Here is a 27667-nt window from a genome sequence, read left to right as displayed (position 1 = left end):
ATACCAAACACCCTCAAAGTGCATGTGTCTCTAATGATATAGTTGGTATACTTTACCCATTCTTACTAATGATATCAGAAAGTTTTGTTGAAGAGCCAAATGCTAAGGTAATGCCTGGAGTATTTTTTTGTTTCCCTGTAGTTTTTATCTCATTCTATTTACCCTAGTAATCTGTGGTCCTGAAATAACTTCTGGGGGAAAAAACAGGGTCACTCGCTGCCACTTGTAGTTGTACAGGCTGTGGGACAGTTATGATTTCATTTCCTTCTTCATGGATCATCTTTCTCTATACTTCCTTCCTATGATTTTTATCTTACTCAAAATTCTGCAGACAAGCTGTATTTTTAAGCAAAAGGAATTGTAGCCTACTGTTGATTTAATTAATAAGCCAATAAGATTTCTGAATTATCCAATATAAAAAGTGCTGTCTTTGCTTTTAATTGAATTAAACACTTATTAAGTCGATTAAATTGTGGAGACAATTAATTAGTTGTAATGGCAGTTTCAAAGATGAACAAAACTTTTGGCTTAGGAAATTTACAATATAACATTGAGATTAAGACAACCATACAAATATAATAACAGAAAGTAAAGTAATGTTTAAGAGATAGACAAAATACTCGGTTGGAATGAGGGACAGAAGAGATTGTTTTTTAGTGAGCCTCAGAAGAGGAGTGGAATTTCAAAAGGCTGAAACGAGATGAAATGAAGGGACATTTCAGGCGAAGAGATCGGTATGACTATACTCCAGAAGGTGGGAAGATGAGGCTTCATGTCAGGGATTTTTTTTTAACACTTAAGCTTTTTGACTATAGGAAGTCTACAAGGTTTATAATAATAGAGAACATTTATTAGGTTTTCTTCCATATGCTCACCTTTGATCTAAGTGATTTTTAGTATTCATATAATAGTTCATCCTAACCACCCTTTTATGCATGAAAAAACTGAGGTTTAAAGAGTTGAAATTACTCATCCAAAATCCTCAACTAGAAAGCAGAAGAATCAGGGTATTAATTCAAAATTGTCTAGTCTACACTCATGCCACCCTGAACGTGCCCGATCTTGTCTGATCTTGGAAGCTAAGCAGGGTGAGGCCTGGTTAGTACTTGGATGGGAGACCACTTAGGAAGATCAGGTGCTGTAGGTGTTAAAAAAAAAAAAATACAGAATTATCTGACTCCAAAATCTATTTCCAGTTGTTAGATGAAAGCTAGGGATGTTGGTCAAGACTATACGTATTATTAAATGCCATAGTCAAGACTTTGTAATTTTTTTTAAATCAGAAACAAAATGATATATGGAATACTTAATAAACACTAATTGCACATGGAAAACCCCTGGAGACAGACCACAATTAAACAAACAAACAAAATATATATTATGCCAGATGGTGATAGGTACTATGGAGGAAAATAGAGTGGGAAAAGGAGATAGGTAGAGCTGGGGATGGTTAGAGAGGGTTTTTGTAATTTTAAACAGAGAGAAATCAGCTTCTGAGGAAAAAGAACTAAGAGATTCCAGTAGTGTGTCTTGGAACCTCTTAAAACCCAAAGCACATTTGGTACGTGGTAGAGTGGTAGAGTTGATAACCATTCAGCCGGAGATCCAGAGTCCAGACCTGAGAAATTTTCCAATTCACTTATGAGCCTTAATTTTCTCAAAATGGGGACAAGGGGTTAGACAAGAGTCAGTAGATCTTTACTGAGCACTTACTCTGGCCGGGGTGGGAGGGCACTGCGCCAGGAGCCAAACTTGAGAAGATCTTTAGATTGTCTTCTGGACCAAATAATAGATAACTCTTATTTTGTTTTTAAAAAGATCACAATCAATTAGCATTTCTAATCACTAATATATCCCAAATTTGTACTGTGAATGTGAGAGAGCAACAAGAAGACACTAACAACAAAAATAGTTCTCAAGTTGAGATAACTAACATTGGTTACTTATTACAGAAGCAGAGGCAAGTTATCTCTTGGTTATTAGCACAAAGATAGTGAAATCTAGCTTACACAAACTCAATAAGATGCCAGGAAGATACTGATTAGCAGGCCGATATAGGTAATAACTATTTTTCTATCTTTTTACCTTTAAACTGCTACAGAAAAAAGGACTGTACTGGTAAGAATCATCATGGAGATGGGGTAGAATAGCACATGTCTTATTAAATGATTCTTGATATTTTGTATAGTTTCTTTCCCAGTAATAATACTAATGAACACTTATTAGATCTTACTATATGCCAAGCAATATGCTAAGTGCTATAATCACCTTTACATAATATTTAATTCCCACAAAACAGGAGACAGAACCATTATTATCCCTACCATACAGTAAAAGAAACTAAGATTTAGAAACATTAAGTAATTTGTCTGAAGTCAGGCAATAAAGTGCCAAAGCCAGAACTCTCTGGCTCCTCAGAACCTTTATTCTAGTGTTGGTTAAATTTACTGTGCTCTGCGACCATAAACTGAACCATAATCCAGTTGGCATTCTGAGAAAAGTTCACATTATTGGTGACAAGTAGATGGGTAAGAATTTAGGAAGAGGTTATGTTAAAACTATCACCACTGACTGGGTGTTAAGAGTGAAAAGGAAACAAAACATCAGTAACAAAAATCTTCACAGCACATATTTTGCTAAGACAGGTCTTTCATGATTAAAAATAGACTTCCTAATCTATAAGTAAGACAAAAGTTGGGAAAAATATGTCTAACCATGAAATTTCCAGGTAGAGTATTATGAGTGTTTGAAGAGAAGTAAAGAAACATAAAACATTGACTGTATTCTGGCAAACAAAATAATATAGACTTATTCATAAAACATAGTAATTATTCTTAAAGAAAGGGGCCAATCAATATTTATTATCAATTATGTGTTAAAATCCTGTGCTAAATCCTTAAAAAAAAAAAACAGACATGCATTATTACATTCCAATTTTTATTAAAAGTTTGTGTTTATAAATTTAAAAATTCATGTATATGCTCAATAATATTATTACACATGACCAAAAGTTAATATTGTCATTAAAGCTCAAGATATTCCAAGGATTTTTTTTTTCTTATGAAATCACGCAGCCTCCTTTAAGCTCTTTGAAAGGATTTTTGTCTTCAGGGACACCCTTTACTAGGGGATCCTCCCCAGATCTTTCTTCAACGTAATCCCTTACTTCTTCACAACATTTGGATACCTTAAAGGAAAGGAGAAAGAGATGACTCATTTGGTTTAATATAGAAACTTCAGGATCCAAGAATGTATTTATTATAATAATTTTTTGTGTTTTATATTTTTAACGTGATTCTGATTCCTGATAATGCACATGTACTTTCTAGGAGAAAAGACAAACTAGCTGTTCCCTCCCCTGTCCTCCTGGATATCTCCAGGCAAAGGATAAACAGTCGGCCACACTCCCGCTAAGAGTTCCCAGCAGATACTGCCTCCAGCTTCTTAAAAGGAGACAGGATCCAGGGATCAAAACACAGCTGGCAACACAAGTCAAGAATATCACCAGAGGGAACATTAATTAAACCTTTTCCCTCATTCCAAAAATGTGACCTGTAAAGGTGGAAGAGAATGAATAATTGTTAAGTTCCAGGCTTATCACCACTCCTGGATTCTCGGTAGTATACACATGTAGTTTTATTTTAAACTAGACTACAATGATCGATTATGATAGTGCACTAGAAGATGAGTGCCAGAGGGTTAGGGACCTTTGGCTGATTTGTTCACGGGTATCCCAGGCATCTAGAACAGAGCCTGCATTTAGTTGGTGCTCAGTAATAAATACTTGCTCACTCGTCTATACCATTATAGTAATGACTTAGTGAAAAATCAGGCTTTAGTATTTTAAGGGACTTAGCCAGAGCCTATTAATGTATATTCTATACATATATAAATATCAGTGTAAAAGTTTCATTCAGGGTTACATGGCATGGTGGAAAGCATCAACACTGGATTCAGGACACTCCAGGTTTGAATTTTGGCTCTGCCCACTGACCAGTTATGTTTTAGTTAAGATAGCTCATCTAAGGTTTAGTTGCTTCATCTGTGAAATAGCAAGAGCAACACTGGCTGAATTGAGTACCTTACATACAAAGATGCACAATCGAATGGTAACTATTTTTAGCTACTATTCCAATGATTGTCTTTGTCTTTGCCTATTACATTGACTTCCAGTTGTTGCAAATCTATCTGCCAGCTTTAGAGACTGCATGCAAAGAGATGTTTTACTCTGACAATAGTACTGCCTTGACAGCAAAATAAATTGAGACATATTATGAACCAGTCTAGCTCATAAATATTAATAATATTTTAAAAAATAATGGTACAAAGCACTTGCTATGTGCTAGACATTGTTCTTAGAGCTTTGTATATATCATTTATTTATTCCTCACAATTGCCTTCTGCATTAGATATTGTTACTATGCCTGTTTTAGAGAAGAGGAAACAGGCACAGATATGTTAGATAACTTATATGAGTGTTACATGTGGAGAAGATTGTGGAGCCAGATTCTATAACAGAGCTATGGTTCCAGAGTCTGAGATCAATTTAGTTTGGCTTCCCAGAGCAAGGAGATGTTGAGTAATAGAGAAAAGGAACCCAAAAACCTGAAAGATGGTGACACATATAATGTTTACCCAAGGTAAATATTACCAGGTGAACTTACCACAAGTAAATAATAAACACATGAAGACAACCAAATTGCCCGCAAAACAACAATCCTGAGTATATAAATTATAAAAACAATTTTTAGATGTTTCAAGAAGAAAAATTAACTCTTCTTTATCCCAAAGTTATATTTTATTTTCCACAAATTCTAAAGATTTAAACTTTTCTGGTTGTGTGGTCTAAGTTTTTTTGCTATTTATAAATTTAAATTTTATCTTTATAGCAAAACATGTTTTGCCTATATGAAAAGGGCAATGGGGAAGTCTGAGACGTTTATAAACATAAAAGAAGCCAAAATTCCTATTTTTATTGGGAGTAAGAGTTTTCAGCAAAGTATGAAGATAATACAAACTCCCTTTTTTGCTTTGGCCAGATAAAATAAGATTTAAAAAAAATTAATATACTTTTATCTCTTGTGGAGGAAACTTTGTTTCTACTAACTTTCCTAAACAAACAAAAAAAAATCTAAAATACTTATCTATGTTTCCCAAGGTTCAGTCAGTGTTTGTTCAGTAGAAACTTTTTTTCTTGTGCCATTTCTACTCCTTCCAATGACAAAGAACTCTTGGCAATCATTTCCAAGAACTGTCAGATATATTTAAGAGGAACCAATGAGTTCTTCTACTTGAACTCTTTTATTTGCAAAGAAGGGATAGAATGTACTCATTCATTACTGGCCATGACAGTGCTGGAGTGGGTGAGGTCTTGGCTAAAAGTATTTGAACAATATCAAAGTATTGTATTAAATAAAGAAAAGTTTATCATTTTAGAAAGGTAAAAACAAAATGCCTATATATATTGCTTCATTTTATTGCTTAGCAATAACATGGTCTCTTGTCTCATATTCTATATCTTATTTTTCCTTTTTTCCTTTTAAACAACTCTAAAAATGTAAAAACATTTTTAGTTTAATGATCAGACAAAAACAGACTAAGGTTTAGATTTGGCCCATGGCAAATAGTTTGTTAAACCATTGACAGAGTCTGCATCAAGAGACAATTATGATTATTAATTTTCTTAATCTCTGATGAAGTTTTACCTGAAAATTTTATTTTTAACTACATTGAGTCTCTTCTGTGAATGGTGTGGAGCAGGAAAAATAATTTTCCCTCTACTTTTCTAGGTTCTTGGCTGAGAATCCCTTGTAATAAAAGAGCGGATTAACAGGAGAAAAACAAACAGAAATTTTAAGACATATATACCCTCTCTATACATGGGAGATAACAAGGAAAACTAAAAAACTCCTTGAAAAGACCCAGGACACTCCTTAAAAACCATTGCCAGGGAAACACAAAAGAAAGATGGGGAGGGGGTGAGGGACATTTATTAGAGGTTCCCAGGCAAAGCACAGAGAACAATGGTAAGGCTGTTAAGCAAGTTTTAGTCCTTTGCCTTTCCCACTGATAAGAGTTTCTAGAGATTTAGTCATTCTCTTCCTGGTACAGAGAGGGATTTCCCTTATAAATATAAATATCTTTTACAAAAGGGTAACTCCTGATTGGTTTTCAGAGCTTCTCCAGCATCTGCTGTATCTTAAAAGTAATCAGCCTAAAATAATTCTTATATCAAAGAGACATGTTTTGGGGTAGCGAATTCTGCATCCTTTCAATTGTTTCTAATCTGGTAAATCCTACAATATCTCTAGTGTAAAATAAAATTCAAAAGAAAGCAGCAGTTTACCAGCATTCTTTCCAGTGTCACTTCTTTTTTGAGCTGATCAACTTCCATTTTCAATTTGTCCTTTTCTGTCAGATCTTCAATATTGATCACGGGCATTTTTTGCCTGATGAAAAGGTAGAAAATTAGTTCGCACACCAAAATTCCTGGGCTTGGCTTCAAGTCAATGATAGCCAACACTTTCCTCAGCTCAGAACTTACTAAGTGAACTGTTTCTTTCTTGTGTGTTTGTTTTAACTTCCTGTGATAACCGATTTCTCACAAATGCTCTCTGAAAACTTCTAGCATTGATCATTAGCCTTGGGATTTTAAAGCTTCTTTATAATCTTCACTAATATGATTAAACCAAGCACTTGACTCAAAACACCTGCTAGGTTTATGGAGGAGGTCAGTTTAGTCAGTAGATAATCTTAAATACCCAAAGCCCCTCTTTTTCCTGTTTATTTTATTTTATTTATTTTTTTTGCTATGTAAAACTTTGGATTTCTAACCCTCATCTCTAACTCCAAACCCCTCCACCATATGATTTATACCATTTAAGTTAGTTTGAGGTCATTTTGAGGACTGCCCATTAATCCCCTAAATTGCTAGAGTATTTAATCTGGTATTAACAGGGAAACATACAAAAGGTGTCATTATAAATTCTTTATAAGTAATGGATTGAAATATGCAATGATTGAATGGAAAAACAGCAAACAAACGATTTTGTTCATCAGAAATTACTAGCATATTACTTCAAAGTGTTTTTCCAAACAATACCTGTAATTCGTATATAACTCCCAGCGAACTGGCTATCAGTGATACTCAAATGTAGCGGGTTAAAGGAGACATGGTGAGTCTGATTTACCAATGTACATTATAAAAGTATAGATTCTACTGCACTCTTAACAATTGCTTCGCCTTAATTAGATCAGTGGGAAATGGGAAAGACGGCACAGTACCCAGTAGTATTCTATGAAATTTCCTGGAAAATATTTCATTATAGCCAAGTGGTATCATGTTTATAATCTCTACTTTTTTGATCCCCTTTTTTCTCTTTTGTCTCTCTGGTCTAATTTTTATAATGACATTTTATGAAATTAATCATATTCAGGTCTCATGCTATTTCAGAGGACAACTTATCATACGTCAACATAAAAATACTCTGACCAAATACCAGCAATTAACTTATTTCCTTGTATTCATATTAATGTTTTCATTCCCAAAACCTTTGAGGAAATATTATTTATCTTCCCAATTTTATGAAATCCTGTTCTTCTCTGAAAAAGAGGAAGTTTAGCATATTTTTAGGGATAAATGCCTACACAGGCCAGCACAGAAGTAAAAAAGAACACCCTATCGGTACCCAAAGCCAATGTTTCCTATACTTTTCATTTTTTCTATTCTGTTCTTATTTTCAAAAAACAATGTGACAACAATTCTTCCTGTATAATTCATGTTTGATATTCTAGAGCCTATTCTCATCTTCTTTCTCATTCCTCTCAGATGCTCTACAAAAATTCACAACCACATCTATTTTCTGCTGATCATTTTTACCTGTTGACATTATCCTTTGCACTTTTCTCTGTCTTGGAAAGCTTATTCCACTTGGCAATGGTTCTGAAACTCCAATGTGTATAAGAATAACTTTAGGAAGTTGTTGAAATATGAGCCCAATCAAAGAGGTTTTTGATTTGGGGTAGGGCTTAGAATTTCATTTTCTCTGTTCCAGAGAAGCCCTACCATATTATTGCCAATGAAATGGTCATCTACTGTCACTTGCTAGCTGTGTGACTAAGACAAAGTTACTTAATTTCTCTGTGTCTCAGTTTACTAGGAAATAGTAGCAATATTACCTACATTGCAGATTTCTTGAGAAGAATAAAGATTGCAAAACAATGCATAGCACAGAGCAAGCAATACGCTTTAGCTGGGTTACTCTCACTTGTACCCCTGGACTTTCAGACTGTGCTGTCTTATATGTCACTTACTGATAGTTGGCTTTTTAAGTGCTTTTAAAAGATATCATGTGTATATGATTTCTCTCCTTTAATACCTATAGTAGATACTCTTGGTGCCCTGTCCAAATCTCCCTGTCCAGAGTGGGTATTCATCCTCTCAGCAGCACAAGTGTTGATTGCCAAAGGCAAACCTTCTGTATAAGTTTGTCCTTGGCTGGTGGGAAACACTTCAACCAGTGATGTCTGAGAGATTATGGCCCCAGCTGATCTCTGTAGATGACCTGCAGCAAATGGCTGGTTGAAGTGGGATCCTAATAGCCCAGACCACTTACCTCTGGGCTGAAAAAGCTTGGTGTAATCAAAAACCTTCCAGAGATCCCCAATGGTTCAAGATAAAGCTAGACTTCTGAAACCACACATTTGCCTAACTTTTTCTGCTTCATCCTGCTTTCCTCCTTCCTTCAGATGTTTCTCCTGAGAGCTCACCCTGGATAAATCATTAGGACAAAGATCCTTGTCTTCGCTCTGCCTCTAAGAAATCTAAGATGATATGGATTGTAAGGACCTTTACAAGAGTGTCCATATCTTTAACTTTTATATCCTTACTACTGCCTATTGTTCTGTATATCGTTCAGTATACAGAAGAGAATCATGAATTGGTGATAAATCACTTGCAACTTCTGTCATTAATATTCATCTAGACATAGAGAATGGTGCAAGGTATCTAACTTCACTTTATTAACAAATGATTTCTTAACTTTAAAATGCTGTGATTCACCATGTTTAATAATATTTTAAGCAAAACATACTTCATTTGGTGGAGGTGAATCCTAGAGGTTTCAAGAATGCTTGCCAAATTCAATGCCACAGGTCTTGCATGAAAAAATTTAAAGTGAGGATTAAAACCCTCACCTTCCTCAAGGACACCCAGACATACAGAGAAGGGAAGTGTATATTGACCACATGAAAAGTCCAAATGATCAGTTGTACTGAGGTCAAGAGTTTAGAAGGATTCCAACATCTTTTAATTTACTCTCTATCTCATTTTACATCTGAAACAAAGGTGGTCCAGAGAATTAAAATGTCTCAAATCACACAATGGGTGGTGACAGAGCTGGGGTTATCTGGTGTTCCAATGTTGATTTTTCGGCCTGGGGCGTTTACCACTCCAGCACATTTCTTTCAATTACCCTTCTTCAAACTAGTGTAAAAGAGTAGATTTGTTTTTCCATACTCCAGAATTACATAGAAAAAACGCATCCCCTCAACTCCCCATCACCCATTCTTACCTAGCTACATGAGCTGCTCATTTCTAAGCTTTTGGGATGGGTCGCCTCTCTGTGTAAGTCCCAAGTCGGCCTAGATCAGATTATTGGCCCTATTACCAGGCATCTCCACCCTCATCTTCACCAGAATATAAAGTGAGGACTGAAAACTTATAGACCAACAAGCTAAGGTAGCAATGACCGCTAACCCAGGGGAGAAGAATGCTGCCATAGAAGACATTTGCCTTTTACTTCTTCCTCCATCTTGTACTACCATTAGAGAAGCTAAGCTCCAAAACAGAAGAGGAGGGACAGGATGCATCTCACAGTGGTACCCTATCCATGGAGCGGTGATTCTCGACGGGGGCAATACTGCCCCCTAGGGGGACTTTTGAAAATAAGTCAGGTTTATGGTTTACACTGGTTTTTGTGGGTTTGGGTGAGGGGTGTTGGGAGGCTAGAACTATGTAGAACAGTTTGTCTTACCAATGTTTTTCAGAGTTTCCATTAGGTTTCTCACTAATTTATTTTAGAATTAAAACTGTCTATTATGAAGCTCAGAGGGTGCTTGTTTTCTTTTTTAAAATAGATAAGCACATTTTGAAGTAAGAAAACTTGACAAATAAAATATCTAACTTATAAGGGTTACATTAGGGAAAATTTATTTAAATTATTTTTAAAAGTCTTTTCTTTTATACAGAGGATCGGTCATAGATTCTTTGAAATAGAAATGTTGCTAGCACACTTTAAATATTTTGAGTTTATAAACATTCAGTTTGACACATTTTTCAGAAACAAATCTGCAACTTGTAATCATACGGGTATAAATTTTCTTATCTTCTACTATTCTTTTTCATCCTGAATTTATTCTTAAGATTATAACTAATAACAGCTAACATTTTATTTATTCATTTAACAAATATTGAGTGCTAGTATGTGTCAGACACCATTCTAGGTAGAGAAAAGAAAAAATTTAGAAAACTTTGCCCACAAGGAAAATATATTCCAATGAAAGAGACAAGGCAAGGAACATGATAAAAGAATAAACATACCATATATCGGATTGTGATGTGCTAAGGAGCAAAACAAAACAGGGAAAGAGGAGGAATAGGAAGAGTCAAGAGAAGTGTTTCAGTCACTGAGTGGCCAGAGAAGGCTTCTCTGAGACAATGCTAATTGCATGAAGTCCTTCAGGAAATAAAGGAATGTACCATGCTCAAATGAGAAGACTGTTCCAAGAAACAATAAGTGCAAAGGGAGCAGTGAGCAAGAATGAATGAGGAGAGTGAAGCGAATATGGGGGAAGGATAATATATGATATCAGTGAGCACGTAGGTCTTGTGGGCCATTGTAAAGACTCTGGCTTTACTCAGAGTGACTTAGGGAACATTGGAGGGTTTTGAGTAATAGAGTGACATTATCTCCATAAATAGACTCAGACATTTTGGAAGGCTAGGACAGGTAATGAGAGTCTGAATATATTTTAAAAGAAGAGATAATAGGATGTGCCGAGAGACCAGACATAGAATGAATAAGAAACAGAAAAGTCAAGATAACTCCAATGATTTGGGCCTGAATAACTGGAAGAAGGAATTTGCTATTTTCTGAGATTAGGGAGACAGTGAGAAGAGGAATCCCAGTTTGAGATACCCATTAGACAGTTATCTGAATGGGTAATCTGGAGTTTAGAGGAGAGGCCAGAGCTTAGGCGAGAGCCATGAAGACAAATGAGAAAAACCAGTGTAAATAGGAACAAGAAAACAAAGGCCTAAATGCTGGAAAATTCTAAAGAGAAAAAGATGAGATAAAATTAACAAAGGAGAATGAGTTTGCTGTGATTAAAATTAAATGAGATAATATTAGCTAACAACTTTTGAGCATTTACTGTGTGCCAGACACTGATAAACATATTTACGTAATCCCTTTATCACTTTATACCTATGTACCTACTCTCTCCTTTTGTCTTTCTACTAGGGCCAATAAAGTGATACCAGATAACAAGTATTCATTTATTCATCAAATATTTATTGAGTAACTACCATGAGCCAGGTATTCTTCTGATTGCTAGGGGTTACAGCAGCAAATAAAATCAGCTTTCTTATTTCTTACTTCATCACTTTATAATTCATTCTTTCCAGTCGAGTTTTTTTTCTGTCACATCGAAGGTAGTTTGTATATCTGTTTTTGTGAATCTGATCTTAGGTTGATCACACATTTTTATCATATTTAGTTTTTGAAAGCCAGTTGCTTTTGTATCTGTTGCTTTTTTATTACAGAAATACTATTTTCTCTCAACCTGTTAGCTTATCTTAAAGTACAGGTGACTTATAGACATTCGAATGTACTCTATGATAACTCACTTTCTTCCCCAAAACAATTGTTTCTCTGTTTCTACTGAGCAAGTTGGGTTCTATAGATACTTGAAAAGAAGAGGGGTAGTGGTAATAATAAGTAATCTGTTCATTCCACAGGCATTTATGAGATCCTACTTTCCAGGTCTTTTTTTTAACACTGGGATACAATGGTGAATACAACAGGTAAGTTCCCTGCTGTCACAGAGCTTATATAATAGTGAGAAGATCAAACAGGTAAAATAAAACTAATTAAAATATTGATTTCAAATGATAAATGCTATGAAGATAGTTTATGAAACCATAAAGTCATAAGGAGTCACTGGGATGTGGAGTAGCATCATATAGACTGATCAGAGGTGGTGAAACCAAGACCCAACTGCCAAGGAGACAGTGAAGTGAACATCAAGAGATGAGCATTTCATGAAAAGGGAAGAGCTAAGTAGAGGGAACAGTTCATGGAAAGGCCCTGAGGTGAGAATAAACTTTTTACATCAAGAGAATAGAAAACACAGTGTAACCGGAGTATAGTAAGATCAAGGAAAAGTAATGGGATGAGGTAAGTAAGGGTGACAGGGATCAGATTACATAGGGTTAGAGTGTGTGATCTTGCATGGTGAGGAACAAAATGAGAATCTAGTGGATATGTCAAAGATACTCTGCTGTGCGGGGTTGAGTGGGGAACAAAAATGGAAAGTGAGAGTTTCAGTAAGAATCTAATGTAACGGTCCTTTAAGAATAAGTAGATTTGAGTTATATTGGTGGCCATGGATATTAAGAGATATAGGAAGATTAAAAATGTAATTTGGAGGTAGAATTGACAGGACTATTGATGAACTGGCAATGTAGGAATAGGAGGTGTTAAGAATGATTTCAAAATTTTTGGCTTGAGAATCTAAGTAGAAGTATCATTTGTAGAAAGGAGAAAGATTGGAAGTACATGACCAAGACTTCAGTTTAGTACAAATAATGTTTGAGATGTCTATTAGACATCAGGTGTAGATGTTAAGTAGATATAAGTGTTTGGAATTCAGAGGCGAGATCAAGACTACACATAAACATATTTAAGTGTATTGATGTGTGTGTGTGTGTAAAGTTTATATGTGTATATACTTAAAATCACATAAGAAGAGAGTACAATTAGAAAGGTTGAACATTGAGTCAACTCAACCTTTAATGGGCAGGCATAGGAGAAGGACAGATTGATTGAAAAGTAGTAGTCAACTAAGCAGGAGAAAACCAGAAGAATGTGTTATAAAGAATTAAAGAAAAGCGTTTCAAGAATGAAGAAGTCTTTGAAATTGTTGAATACTGCTGAGAGGTTAGACAAAATGGAAATGGGAAAGTGTGGTCTTTGGTGACTTATGGAAAGCTGCTTTGGGTGTCAGATGTATTGAGAAGTCTAGTAAGATGTGGCAACATGATGAGTTGCCCTTGACAAGAACACTTCCTGTTCTTCCTCTTCCTAATATGGAAGTTTAACTGGAGCAGAATGCGGAAAAAGAGGAGATGAGGAAATGGAGGCTGATAGTGAAGATAACATTTCTGATAAGTTTTACTGGAAAAGGAGTCCCAATAGGAAAGGCACATAGAGTCAAATGTGAACTTTAAGTATGAGAAGAAAAAAAAAAATCAGAGATAGATCACTTCAAATAGAAACTATTAAAACCCGGGTGCTGAAGAACAAGAGGACCAGAGCTGATGTTGCAAGAGAATGAAAGGAGTGAAGTCCACGAGAAGGCAAGTGGGGAATGGACCCAGAGGAGGAGCCAAAGGGTTCACCTCTGACTGGAGCACAGCGGGACGTCCATTGTAAGAGAAAGGAAGATAGAGAGTACAGGAGATTCAGCTGGCCTGTAAGAACAAGTCTCCCTTCTCGGCCTGGTTTGATATATCTTGGATAATGTACTCAACTCTCCTCTAATACAGCTCAATTCAGTTCAACTCTGTTTTTCCTAATAGTCAATAAGAGAAAATATAGTGAGAGTCCTAGGAGCTGTATGCCCCTTTCGAACTGCAGCTATTATTGCCTCTCCCTGCCCCCAAAGGGCAACTTGTCTCTCCCATGTGAATTAAGATACAAAAACTTTTTCACATAGAGCTAGAACAAACGAATGTTTAGCAGGCTTATGGCAAGTTAGTAAGTAACATAACTAATGTAAGATTGGGTTATAGTATAAAAATGACAATATTTTTGCAAGAAAGGGTGTTTTTATACTTGGAAAGGTCAAGGTCCATTAATTTCTGCTAAATATAACCCTGAAAATAAGGACTTCAGTGATTAACCTAATCCTCTAATCTGATTATCAACTTTGGCAGATGTTCCCTTTAGAGCATTATAGCAATGTATTTAAATTGTACTTATCTGTTCTCAATGATAAACTTTGTGTTTGGGTAAAAAGGAAATCTGAGAGGGAGCTGGCTAGGAACTGAAGCAGGGTCATGAGCACATGTTATGTATAACAAGCCTGACTTCGGTCCCTGCTAATGTAGAAGAAAAGGATGTATGCACAGTGAGTGGGATCAGAGGCTCAGGATTCAGACTGCCTGTGCTAGCTTCATAGTTTTAGCCAAGTCACATATCTAAAGCTTCAGTTTCCTCATTTGCAGGGTGGGGAGAATAAAGTATTACCCTCAAGTGGTTTTTATGGGTATTTAATGAGCTAATGAGTGCAAAATACAATGAAAACTCTCAATAAACATTATACCCATTATTCTAGTTACTGCTATTGAGGTTCCCACCTGGTATACAGGAATTGGAGGACGTTTTCTCTTCTTTCCCCCATTTTTGACATGCCACTCTCTACTTGCTTGGTGACCCAGGCTAGAATTCTGCATAGTGATGAGGCTTCATTGTGCAGAAAAGGTCTTGGGTGAAACAGTCTAAAATTTGTTCCTATCTTCTGGATGCCCTACATAGTTAAATATGCAACAACCTAAGTGAGAGAAAAGATGCCCAGCATCCTAAGCGGGCAAGACATTTGAGAGAACATACATCTAGGAAGAAGATGTATGAGGGAGGACGAGAATAATAAAATTAGACATAGAGAATGTCTCATCCTTTTATGTGGAATCACCTTATTACATAACACTCACAAATGATCTGAGTCCAACAGAGGGCGTATTAGAGTAAACACATCCTACAAGACCTAACTTGCTAGAAAAAATGCCGGGTTGGTGAAGCAGTTGCCTAAACTTTAACAAAACCCTCATGACCCCTAATCTTTCAGAAGAGATTAACTGGCTTTCTTAGCAGATGTGTAAACTCCTCGTTGGTGCCAGCTGGACTCATTTCAGAATTTATCTTGACAGAGCTTAAAGTAACAGGAAGCAAGAACTTTTTTAAAGGCATTGTCAGTGTTACTCCTTAAGCAACTGTGTTTTATATAATAAGTATCCCTGAATCACTGGGCTTAATTAATTCTCCTTATTCACTCATGAGCTAGACATGACACGTCACTCTAAGGTGTCTGACAGAGAGGAAGAGCTTCTGCCTCAATTCTTTCCTTAAATTCATGGTTACCTTCCATGTCCATGGGGCTCTCAGAGGATTGCTATAGGCTATAGGCTTGGGGATTCTAGAAGCAAATGTGTTCCAGATCAACTTTATATCCATTTGTTATGGGGTCCAGGGATATGTGAAAAAGAGTAGGGTCAGAAATCTGACACATGCACTGTAGCTTTTGTGTGTTTTAATTCTATATTTCTATGTTCTCCCCTAAGGTCTTGGTAGACTAGAGCCCAGGTCTAGGTATATTAGAAAGAATATAGAGTCGAGTATAAAGAACTTGGGTTCTAGTTTCAGCTCTGCCAATAACTTTGGCAAATAGACATGACTGGCCATTTTACCTTGCTAGGTCTCAATTTTGTAACTCTGTAAAATGAAAATACTGGAACAGATGGTATTTATAGTTTCTCTCAGCATTCTAATTGTAAGAAATTCATGCCTATTTTAAAGAACTCCAATATATTTTGAGCCTCTGTCTTTAGCCACATCTACTCAAACCATCACTTGGTATTGCAATGACAAATCAATCTGGGTGACTGTTCTTCCCAGTTCCCTCCACTCTTGCATTTCCTGTTGACTTTGGATAAAGGAATTGTCTTCCTCAGTTATGTGGTAACCTTTGGCTTAGAGACTGGTTTAGGGGATAGAAGTACAATGACTTCCCTGTGGAGACCGATGGCGGTAGTCACAATGGCTCCTTCCACATGGTCCTAATGATTAATTCCGTAATTTAAAGTAGTCTGAGGACTTTTAGATCCCCCTTAGATTGGAAGATATTTTTTTCATGGATATAAAAATACATGTTTCACAATTTAATTTCCTTCCTGATGTTTTTGCTTGACAATCTTAAATTCCTAACTACTCCACTTGCTCATTTTCTTTCTTCCCTATCTCTGCTGTGTACTCACAGAGATGGTAGAGATGCACCCTATTTGGCATAGAACAAGGAAAGGAAACTAACATTTCTAGAGTACCTCTGGATGTGAATTTCAGCTGGTACCTACAACTCTGAACCACAGAGGGGTGACAAGCCTGGTGTGGGTTCCTTCCCTCTGGGCCCTTTCCTCACCCACCCCTCCTGCTGTGTGTTACACAGCGGGCCTGAGTAGACAGTGTACTCTGCTCCGGCTGAGAGAACCCCGAAGCTCCTTCCCCCAGAAGAGATCATTACGAAGTGATGTCTAATTGTGTGACACCTTTCTTGGCAGAGAGGTGGCTTCCAAGTTCAGCCAAAGAGAAGAGCTGATGGGTGCCAAGTCACAGATTTCAGTCCCATAGGGGCAGATCACATGGTTCTGTTTTCTGATTGTGGCTGACACTTCAACTTAAAATTTTGTACCAAAGCACAAGGGGACCTAGGACATGGGGCAATCTGAGTGGATTCTGTGCCTGCGTGTGAAGAGCTGAAGCACATCTCTTTGAGTGCCTAGGCACTTTGCCTTTAATTCTCATAATACACATCTAAGGTACAGTTATTACATCTGTTTTACAGATAAGGAAGACAAGTCTCAGAGAGTTTGTATCACTTGTCCAAAGGAGCAAAGAATAAAATCCAGATCTCCTCTGACTCCCATTTTCCCATTACATTATGCAATTTCCCAAAATAATCTGCCCTAACTCAAAAGATTCCTCTTATTACATGAAGCAAAAAACGATCAAAAAGCACCAGCAACTGAGAACAAAGAGCAAAAGTGATGACAATCAATGCTGAATAAGTTTGACTCAGTATCTGTCCTTTAATTTATTTCAGCCCATTTGGAAGATATATTTAATCATATTCAGAAGAATAGAAATAGGTAAGTTTGAAATTGAATTAAATGTTCTTCTAAACATGATCCTGGCTAGGTGTTTGGTAAAAAATTTGCCTCCCCTAATAATAAGTAGGAGAAACTGGGAGGGTCCAATCTGATTCGCCTATAAATGTGTTTTTCTAAAACCAGCTGGCCATCTCAGTGGTTGGTATGCTGGAGCTGCTCACACTGGCTCTGGCAAACTGATTGAATCCATCTATTTCCACCTCTGGTAGCCTGAAATTGGCCCTAGTGGGAGCACCTACACCATGGAAATCAGTAAACTGTACAAACCAGACCCGCCCCCCTTTTTTTCCTCCTGCAGAACTGGTGGTTAAACATTTACCCTTATATCTCTGTCATTCTTAATCATAGATATCTGGTAATGACAGCATAAGTGACACTGAGTATTTCCAGCCAAGGCTAAATTTCCTAGCAATATGATTCTATGCCTCAACATCAGCAGAATTGAAAACTGACACAAGGGAGTATAGTGTGCAAAATATGCCAGACAATTAACCCACTGTGAACATTGGGAATGTCAGAAACTTGGAGAACTCCCGTAAACTCCCTCCAGTATCCTCAGGAGAAGCCAGGAATAATTATTCCCTTAAGAATATTGAATAGAGCAAGAGGAAAAGGGGGAGAAAAGGAAGACACATTCATCAAGAGAACTCATGAAAATGTTCTCCAAAAAAGATTTTTAAAATTTCATGTAAAATCCCAATATAGATCACTTGTTTGGTATAAATAAAATGTTAGACTCAGGCTAATATGTGGAAGGAGCAATGAACTTTATTAGATGCACCGACATTATGATATATGTGGGAAGGAGCTGATCTGCTCAAAGCTTTAGGACCCCGCACCTCCCAAGGCCACCCCTCTGTGGACATTTATGTTCCTACTCATAAAACGTAGCTACAACTCTCACATATGGCTGATGGGGGTGTAAAATGATCTAATCATTTTGGAAGATTGTTTGGCAGTTTCTCATATTTCTAAATATTTTAACCAAGAGTAGTAAAAGTTGTATGTACACACAAAGCAGCTTTATTCTTAATAACCCCAAACTAGAACAACAGGATGTTTGTGGTATAATTGTACACTGGAAGACTCCTCAGCATTTAAAAGGAACAAACTATACGACAACATGGGTGTGTCTCTAAAACAGAAGTGGAGCAAAAGAAGTACAAAACAGTACTTACTCTATCATTCTATGTGCATGGACGTCAAGCACAGGCAATACCTATCTGTGGTGATCAGAAGAGTGGTCGCCCCTGGCCTGGGGAAGGCTATGAGAAAATGGACTGGGCGTGACCGGAGTGGTGATTACAAGGGTGTGCATAACTGTGAAAACTTCATGAAACTGTACACTTACGATGTATTATGAGCCCTTTATTAAATGTAAAGTTGACCTCGACTGAAATATGTATGAATGGAAATAAATACACATATACTTAAATTTCCAACTTAATTAAAGGGTCTATCGCAATGAGCTTCGGCCCTGTGAATTTTACACTTTCTTTCCACCCTTCAAAAACGTGAACTTTGTGCTTCAAAATGTAGAATCAGTCTTCAGGGTGATGCTCCAAGTTGGAATCTTGTGCAATCATTTCCTTCTAGTTTGCCGATTTCCCATCACTGACACAAAATGCCCATCTGGTCATTCTCGCCTGGCTGAAGGAGAAAGTTGGGGACACAGGTTCGACGTGGAGGGGAATTCCTCTCCCCGGCACACACTTTCCAGTGCCAGGACAGCGCGGGGTCACAGCCGCCGGGCGTGAATCAGCCTCCCCGCCAGGCTCCGCACAGGCACGCCCCGCCCCGGCCCGGTCGGCAGTGTGCTCGCTCTACAAAAAGCGGACACCCACCACCGGCACCCAGGCCAGGTCACTTTGAGGCTAGACTCTGCGCACCCTTCTGCCGGCGCATTCTGGAGACTCCTCGCCTTGCGGGCCGCTGGAACCTGGACACCATGGACCCTACTTGTACCCTTGGGCTGTTGCTTCTGCCGTTGCTCATAACGGGGACCGCGCTGGGCAATGCTGTTCAGGATTTGCCAGGTATCGCCCCACGCAGGAACCCCCACCCCCGCTTCAGTCCAGGCTTCCTCCCGTTGAGGCAGCTGGGGCGCCCTGCACCCGCTGTCTCTCTGCCCACGTTCCGCAGGCGCCCCCCACCCCCCGTGGGGAGGGGCAGTTGCGCCCCAGTTTGCACTTTCTCCCTCTCTGGAGGCCCCTCTGCTCTGAAGCAACGGGGACAGAACTCCCTGGGAAAACCAAACCCTCCCTCCCCGGGGATGTGGCTGACCCCTCTTCGACTCTCCGTAGGCAACAACGCGGAGAGCTGCCTCCTGCCCCCAGATGTAGGGCCCTGCCGGGCCCGGATCCCCAGTTTTTACTACGACAGGTACACGCAGAGCTGCCGCCAGTTCATGTATGGGGGTTGCGAGGGCAACGCCAACAACTTCGAAACTCTGGAGGCCTGTGATGAAGCTTGCGGTTGGATAGAGAGTAAGTTGTCGCAGCACACTCAGAAAATCCCTGACCACTCCTTGCACAGAAGGGCCGGCAGTAACTTAGCTAACTTTCCAGGTCCCATTTTCCAGAGTAAGTTTGAGCCTGAATTTTCTCAAATATTAAGCACGGGTCACTGGTTTTCAGTTCCCTGAACGTCATCAGAAGTTTATAATGACTAACATATTTTCTCTCCTCTCCTAACAAGCATTTATCATAGTTCTGAGCCTGTGCAGACTCGGAAAGATTTCACTTTAGGGCAAAATAGTGCAAGGGTATTATATTAGATGCAACATAAGTGCTTTTCTCTATCATTATCTCTAAACCTATGGTTTTATGCTTTTTTGAGAACACCGTGGCAACTAGCCATCGATCTGAAATACTTTTAGTGGATTTCATTATTTAACTGTGACATAGCTAATTGTAACCTTACTTTGGTCTCCTGATACCCAAACACGTCTTTGTTAGAATAGGGATATAGTGGAAATTCGGGATACTATTTTCTATTTTATGTTAATTATGTTTTTACATCTGTAAGGCCTGTCACACAGAACATGGGGCTTCACCATTCAAGGAACTGAGCCAGGGGAAAATGTGTGTTTCTGTGGATAAGTTACTTAATTTCATATGTAGGGACAATCATAACAGCCTGAGAGAACAGAATTTTTCTACTAAATTTGAAAGATTTATTCTGGCTCAATCAGATCTGGAGACACTGTTTTTTTTTGTTTTTTTTTTGTTTTTTTGTTTTTTTTTTTTTTTTAAAGCTAAATAACTAGTTTAATGAGCAGTCTCTGGGGATTTGCTATCCCAGGTCTAAATATGATGCCTCCCCCAACCCCAGTTGTTTCTGAAAATACAGTAAAGTTTTGAAAGTAACACTAAGAAGGCTGATTTTTGACTAACACTGTTTTTTGTCTTCCTTTTTATAGAAGTTCCCAAAATTTGCCGGTTGGAAGTCACTGAGAGGCAGTGTGGTGAGCCCAGAGAAGAGTATTTCTTCAATTTAAGTACCATGACATGTGAAAAATTCATGTCTGGCGGGTGTTACCATGGTGGGAACCAGTTCCCTGATGAAGCTACTTGCAGGGGCTTCTGTTCACCAAAGAAAGGTAAGTACTATTTTTATGGTGTTTCTGTTTTATTTCTTTAAGATTTTAAGGTGAAAACATCAATTCGATGTGGAATTAACATGGTTTGCGTTTTGGTGATTTCATATATAATATGATATCAATCTTCATACTGTTACTTTGTGAAGGAGTATTATTATTCGCATTTTTACATATGAGAGTACAAGATAGAAGTTAATAACTTGCTAAGTTCTCAGGGCTACAAAGCAAGAAAGCCACGATTCAAGTTTTTGTTTCCTCTTCTGCACAGTTTCTCTAGAACTATTTCTCATCTATTTAATTTACACATAAAATATTATAGTATGTATTCATTAATGGATGCCATGACCTGAGGTTTGTATGGAATCAATTGTATATGTGAAATAATGGACTATACATAGACTCAAGATGGTGAAACTTGAAAATTTCTTTCTAAAGTTTTTGGTTAGATGTGTGTATCCTTTAGTAATTGCAAACTGCAGCACAAAGAGATCTGTATTTCTTTTTTCTCTTCTCCATATTTCCCATCTACCTCTGGCTCCTATCACAGTCCCCGAATTGATAGGTTACTTGAGTAGTAGTTAATAGTTGTAGAGAGACTATACAGGCATTTTCCCTAGGCACAGCAGAGACACATAAATATAGATAAATAAATTCAATAAACAAGGAAAATTTCGCCTTGGCAGAGACTTTGATAAAGCTCTACAGCTACACTGTGTTGAGTATGCAAAATCTTGAATTAATGAGGAGATGGTTGTTGCTGGTGTTTTCTTAAGTTGTTTGTGTAAATGTAAATATTACAGTGGCTACCTGGGAATTAAATATACATATTCTTGATTAATAATAAAAGAGCTGATAAACATACTTAAAACTACCAACATAAGAAAGTTTATAAAGCATGTCATATATAATCACTTGAAATGTGGTATCTATCTTTTTTTACCTGACCATATCTATTTTTTGGGTTTCCTTTCTTTACACATTCAAATGATATGAGGATATAGCTTCAGAAGAAATTCTGTCTGGTTTATAAACATTTAGAATTAACAAAATATAGCATTTAAGCTTTCTTGAAATTTGAGGCACACTTTTTAAATGGTTTAGTTTGATATTTTGGATTCAGCATGAAGCTTCCAAGGGATTAGATTTTCTTCAGTTCCTTCAGTAATCATCAGTTTTATTAATTTTCATATTATTGCATTTCTAATTTTACTTTCTTTTTTTGTAAAGGTCCATCATACTGCTACAGTCCAAAAGATGAGGGACTATGCTCTGCTAATGTGACTCGCTATCATTTTAATCCGAGACACAAAACCTGTGAGGCCTTCACCTATACTGGCTGTGGGGGAAATGACAATAACTTTGTTAGCATGAAGGATTGCAAACGCGTTTGCATAAAAGGTAGTGAACTTTGCTTATTCAGTTTTTAAACTAACTTCATAAATAATTCATAAGCAGAATTATATTTTATGTGTCCATTTAACTAATAGCAAATTGCCATTTCTAGACCACTACATAAACAGCACTTCAGTACTGATCAGTTTTGTGAAAATGCTTATTCTGGCTAGCTAGAGTAGACAGTTTATTTTTTGTGTTTTAAAGATAGAATATTATTAACTGAATAGATAGCAAAACTACTTTGTAATCATTAAAAATTAAGTGGGGCATGTTTGTAAGAATATTGTAAACGGTGATTTATAGTGAGCCTACAGATTGATGTGATGTTTATTTTTATTTTGTTGATTTTAGCCTTGAAGAAGAAACAGAATAAGAAGATGCCAAAGCTTCTCTTTGTCAATAGAAACCTGAAAATTCAGAAGAAGCTTTTTTAACTTTTTTTTTTTTTTGTATGTCACCTTGTGAATGCTATTGCCTTTCCGGTTATAGCTGAAGAGTAATATGGTAACATGAGTAAATGAATCACTAGTGACTTATTCTTATTCACCAGTTTTTACTGATCCATGTTACTTTTTACATACATAAGTAGCTGCTACTCAAATGTGAATTTATTATTTGAATTTACTATTCAACTAATTTTTATGAGTTGACTTCTTGCTGTGCATCAGATAAAAAAGCAAATATGACTCACCCAGTTCTTGGGGTCGCTCTTCTGATTTTAGATGATATAGTAACTGAAAAACCTAAGACAATATAATCATGTTCCTTTAATATATATAGTCATAAAAAGGACCCGCAAATACATGTCATTTTGCATTTAAAAGTTGGATTATATTTTAGGACCAAAGTGACAAACTTGCAGATTTACCAACGGTTTAAAAAATTTTACAAGTGCTATTATATAGACACCACTAACTTACTTCCATTTCTGTTGTGTCATTTAAAAGATAAAATAAATTCTTGACTGAATGAAAAAAACTCATAAATTTATTAAAATCAGAAATATTCTCCTTGGGGAAAATTTTTTTATCTCTCTTTGCCTATTCATTTATCCATCCATCTCCACTAGCACATGTACATTTTTCTATACATACAGATAGCTTTTAATGGTTTTCCTGTTGTTACATTATTTCCTCAGACTTCGTAGATTGGAAACCACTAAAGTTGAATAAATTTTTAGACTGTTAAGGTGTTTATTTACCCATGTGAATTTAATAATTTAAATTTCACTAATTATTCTTGATAAATATGATCATTCCAGTTAAATAGTTTTCTCTTTTTCTGCAATAAAAAGATTATTTAAAATTCCTACATTTTCTTGGCAAGATAATGTGTTTAAAAGTATATCCCTGATCCAGCAAGATTATAAATGCACTTACCCTTTGCTTCAGCGAGCCTTCTTTTAAAATCTATCCCAAAAGTATTGTGACAAAAAAAAATGATATACGCCTGAGGACATTAAATTGGTGTATTATTTGGAAAAACTTTTTTGAAACAAACCAATTGCTCATCAATAGGAGATTGGTTGAAATTATGGATAGCAATGAGTAAATATCTATACATAAATATCATTTGGTCATCAGAATACACTAACATAAACAGGGTTTAGAACAATATGTATAAACACACACATACATGCAAATCACAGAAGATATAAAGATATTAAAAACAGTTGACCATGGGGGTAGAAGGAAACTGGATTGGACAGGTATGGAGATAAAATATATGACTGTACCTTGCTGTATAGTTTTGACCTTAGTCTGTGAATATTATACATAATTAAAAACCAAAATTAAATTTAAAAATAGCATTCCCTCTAAAATTGGAAACAAACCAAAGTAACTGTACCCGAATGAATATCAAATAGTGGCATAACTACACAAAGAATATACAATTATTTTCAATGACTTTCAAAATAAGTATTTTGACTATATTTTGGGGGATATACTCTAAGGGTCAAGTAAATTCTGAAGAAATATGAAAATAATAGGCTTCTTAGTAATATCGATATTGTTATATTGAAACTGTCATATATATTATACCACATATTCTGTAAGAAATTACATTTCTTTAGAAGTCAGATTTTCAGTGTTAAAAGAAATGTATGTATAAAATTAAGAAAAAGTTCTAACTTTGAATTGGAATTACAAATATTAGTATGAACTCAAAATTTATTTTCTTTCCAAAAAAAAATGTATTTTTCACTCTTCCATTGAAAAATTGTTGAAGCAATGACAATCCAGTAACAGTAAGTACACCAACTATTCAAATTGTGGCTTCTAAATATTATTTCTAAGAGGAACTAGGGCCAGGGCTCTTAGGAGAAATTGCTGAGTCTATTTTTGGAATAGAGACTATGTAAGATGAACCTGGGCAATGTTATTCCAGGGAAAGGAAGTTATCAAAAACTAATAAATCATGTTACAAAAACAGGGAAGCAGCATTAAGGGGCTCCCACTGACCTAAAATGAAATAATCTGAGCATCAAAACAAATAAGGACCATAATATATATAAGCACATTAATATGAATATAAAGGAGTTTATCATTACACACATACACACGCATCCTTCCTTGGTCACTTTTGGAGGTTACTAGAGTACTCTCATTACTTTGAAACTAAACAGAATAAAATTTATTTTTTTATGCTTTAAAAACTTTACCACAAGGAAATTAGTATATGCAAGAAAGTTACTAATAGAAGAATCCCACCTAATACATGTATTAAAATATAGAAGATACCTCTAACGTGCATCTAAGTATCGATTATCTGTGGATGCAGAAACAATGGCATGAAAAATTAATGGGAAACAGTATCATCGAGGAATCAGAATGTCTCTAAACCCATGGATAATTTTGATAACACTACAAGTGTGCCAACAGACATTATTTGCTGTCTAATAAGATGTAATAAGGAGTACACATACCCTCCCCATGAAGTAATCTTGAAGAAATAAATAAAAAATTGAATCTGAAATTAGTTAAGCCTCTAGATCCTATCATAATAGCAGATCATAAGGTAGTATTGGGGATAAAGGAAAAAGAAGAAACCAGGGGAAGTCAATCAGCCACATCCATAATGTTGGCCACTCTACAGGACAAACATTTAGTTTCTCCAACAATCCAACGAAAATTTTTTAAAAATCGAGGAGGAAACACTGCTTTTAGAGACAAAAAGCAACATGTCATTAAAAGGTTTTTGGTTGAATAAGGCCTGTATTTATGACTGTTTTTGGTGGTTTTTTAGAATGATTACAGTAGAAGGATCTTGTGCGTGCTGTGGGTCGTCAGATGAGTTACACAGAGACTTTGGGAATTTGGGGATTCCTAGCAATATGGGAAGCTTGATTTGGTGTTTGCTGCCTATAACCCCCCTGTAGCCAAAGGCTAAGCTTAGGGGACCATGGACCCCACTCGGCCTACAGCTGCAGCTCTCTGTTCAGCATGGGTAGAAAGTAAATCCTTTTGATACAACTGTTCTAAAACCCCAAACCTCTGCCATTTTATTTTAATGAAATAAACAAAGCTGTCGTAGGATATTCTGCTGTCGAAGGGAAATTCCTTTTTGCCACAATCAGCTTGAAGACAAGTCACTACTGTGGTTTCACCAGACAGTCTAATTAAAAGGAATGTCTCATTCCGTGACACAAAAAGACAAAAAAGGAATGGACCGGCTTTAAATAACACAATCTTTTATTGAAAAAAAAAGTTAATCTGAACTGCCACTCATCCCCCCTTCACGTATACACATTGTCACATGCTCGACCATAGAAACTGCAATGGAGCCTTCAAGATTGCTTGGATCACAATACCTCCAAGTATACATGCTATCTCCCCAACAGTCTTGCAGACATTTAGCTAACAATATTACCCAGTGAGGTAATAATGTTAGTTCCTGTATCGTAACAGTGCTGTAGAAATTCCAGCTGTGGTGCCTCCAGAGATAGATCTCTAGCATGTGTCCCCAGGGAGTGCAGCTAAAAAAATCAGCATCAGAAGAATGCTTATTGATCCTTCTTTGTACCTCTTATGATCTCGTGGACACCATTACAGTAGTAAGAACTTGCCTCTCCAAGCTTCATGTTTCTAGTAAAATATAGGTCTTGTGATAAAAATAAGGAAAAGTAGAAAAGTGCAGAGTTGTAGCTTTCAAATATTCTTTTTCTATATATTCTTTTATAAACTTAGAGGCAAGATGAAAATCAGAATGGTCCAAAATTAGTTCTTCTCCCTTCATACATATGTTTAATTAGTCACCAAGTGTATCTACTAAAGTCCGTTTCTAATCCTCCTTATCTTATTCTAGGAAAATTAAAACATTCTCTCAAATTTCCTTCCTGCTATGTCTGTCTGCTCCATAGCCAATCTTCCACACTGATGACAGAGTAAACTTTCTGAAAAAAAAAAAAAAAATCGTATCAGGTTATTCCTCTGCTTAAGAACTCTTTAGTGGTTTTCTATTGAATTTTCACATTACTATCCAAGCCCCTAGGGTGTCATTTAAGAATTCTCACAAGTAGATCATGTTATTCCTCTCCAGATTCATCTCTTCCATTTTATCATCACCTATAACCTACAATTTAGTTGGGCTAAATTGTATTTAGTTTCTAAAGCACATCATACCGCTTGAGTTTTCTATAAGGTGATTACCAAGTTTTGTGCATGAGAACAGTCTGGGGGAGCCAAGCACACTCAGCTCCCAGGCTGCAGGCACAGAGGTCTGTTTTAGTGGGTTTGAGTTGGTCCTGAAAGACGTACATTGCAAACAATGTTTCCAGATGATTAAGGTGTTGACTTGTACCACACTTTGAGGACCACTATTTTATACCTTAGAATAGGTTTTTGTTTTTGTTTTTTTGTTTCACTGCCACCCTAAGTAATGTCTTTCCAAGACTGCCACTTTCAGTTCTGTGGTTCTGAAACCTCCATATCTTTTCTCCTTTCCAATTCTCCAAGAGGCTTTGATCTACCAGGCCTCAGAATCCAGGTAGGGTAAAACGCTCTTTTTCTTAGGTTACCATTATCTGTATTTTACCAGATGTAGAGTCCAGCAACACTCTCCTGTGTTTTGAATAATCTTCACATTATTTCCCCGGTTACATGTAAATTGAAGATAGTGTGTCTCCTTTCTCTAAATTTGGCTCTAGATATAAGTATGGGTGGTTTTATTAGATCTCTTTATGGATCCATACAATCTTTGGAAATGTATGGAGGGATTACTATTTAAGTAATCAAATTATTCTAGGGAAATCTAAAGCCTCAAACATTACATTAAAACTAAAATAATATTTTAAGTTTTAAAAACTATAGATCAATTTTACTTCTGTTTTTTATCCTCCTTTGATTTTCATATTTCTTAATGCATACAGAATATAAATTCTATATCAACACCACCCTCAGAACATAATCTCCTTAACCCATTAATGTATTTGTAACCTTATCTTCTAT

General features: G+C 36.6%; 2 protein-coding genes and 1 pseudogene across 2 annotated transcripts; 2 read left to right on the top strand and 1 right to left on the bottom strand.

The window, feature by feature from the left end:
• The first annotated feature begins 1028 nt into the window (after window positions 1-1028).
• Window positions 1029-1147, top strand: LOC118611004 (annotated as a pseudogene).
• A 1911-nt stretch (window positions 1148-3058) lies between these two features.
• On the bottom strand, window positions 3059-6586 carry GNGT1 (G protein subunit gamma transducin 1). The gene is made up of 3 exons (XM_016160839.2): window positions 6545-6586; window positions 6347-6449; window positions 3059-3187 (listed from the first exon to the last, which is right to left on the bottom strand). The coding sequence occupies exons 2-3, from the start codon at window positions 6440-6442 to the stop codon at window positions 3059-3061; spliced, it is 225 nt and encodes a 74-aa protein (XP_016016325.1). The 5' UTR covers window positions 6443-6449; window positions 6545-6586.
• Window positions 6587-19017: 12431 nt separating this feature from the next.
• Window positions 19018-23245, top strand: TFPI2 (tissue factor pathway inhibitor 2). Its single transcript, XM_016160874.2, has 5 exons — window positions 19018-19260; window positions 19528-19710; window positions 20646-20825; window positions 22053-22223; window positions 22572-23245. The coding sequence occupies exons 1-5, from the start codon at window positions 19173-19175 to the stop codon at window positions 22652-22654; spliced, it is 705 nt and encodes a 234-aa protein (XP_016016360.2). The 5' UTR covers window positions 19018-19172; the 3' UTR covers window positions 22655-23245.
• Window positions 23246-27667: the final 4422 nt, after the last annotated feature.

The sequence above is a fragment of the Rousettus aegyptiacus genome, unplaced genomic scaffold (assembly GCF_014176215.1).
Source record: "Rousettus aegyptiacus isolate mRouAeg1 unplaced genomic scaffold, mRouAeg1.p scaffold_m13_p_13, whole genome shotgun sequence".
In the NCBI taxonomy this organism is placed as follows: domain Eukaryota; kingdom Metazoa; phylum Chordata; class Mammalia; order Chiroptera; family Pteropodidae; genus Rousettus; species Rousettus aegyptiacus.
This window is presented reverse-complemented; position numbering and strand designations above follow the sequence as displayed.

Bases quoted from the DNA above. Each gene is read 5' to 3' on its own strand.
- GNGT1 (XM_016160839.2), bottom strand. From the start codon at position 6,442: ATGCCCGTGATCAATATTGAAGATCTGACAGAAAAGGACAAATTGAAA. The intron at 3,188-6,346 runs GTAAACTGCTGC...CTTTCCTTTAAG, and splicing joins TGACACTGGAAAGAATGCTG to GTATCCAAATGTTGTGAAGA.
- TFPI2 (XM_016160874.2), top strand. From the start codon at position 19,173: ATGGACCCTACTTGTACCCTTGGGCTGTTGCTTCTGCCGTTGCTCATA. The intron at 19,261-19,527 runs GTATCGCCCCAC...GACTCTCCGTAG, and splicing joins TGCTGTTCAGGATTTGCCAG to GCAACAACGCGGAGAGCTGC. The intron at 20,826-22,052 runs GTAAGTACTATT...TTTTTTGTAAAG, and splicing joins CTTCTGTTCACCAAAGAAAG to GTCCATCATACTGCTACAGT.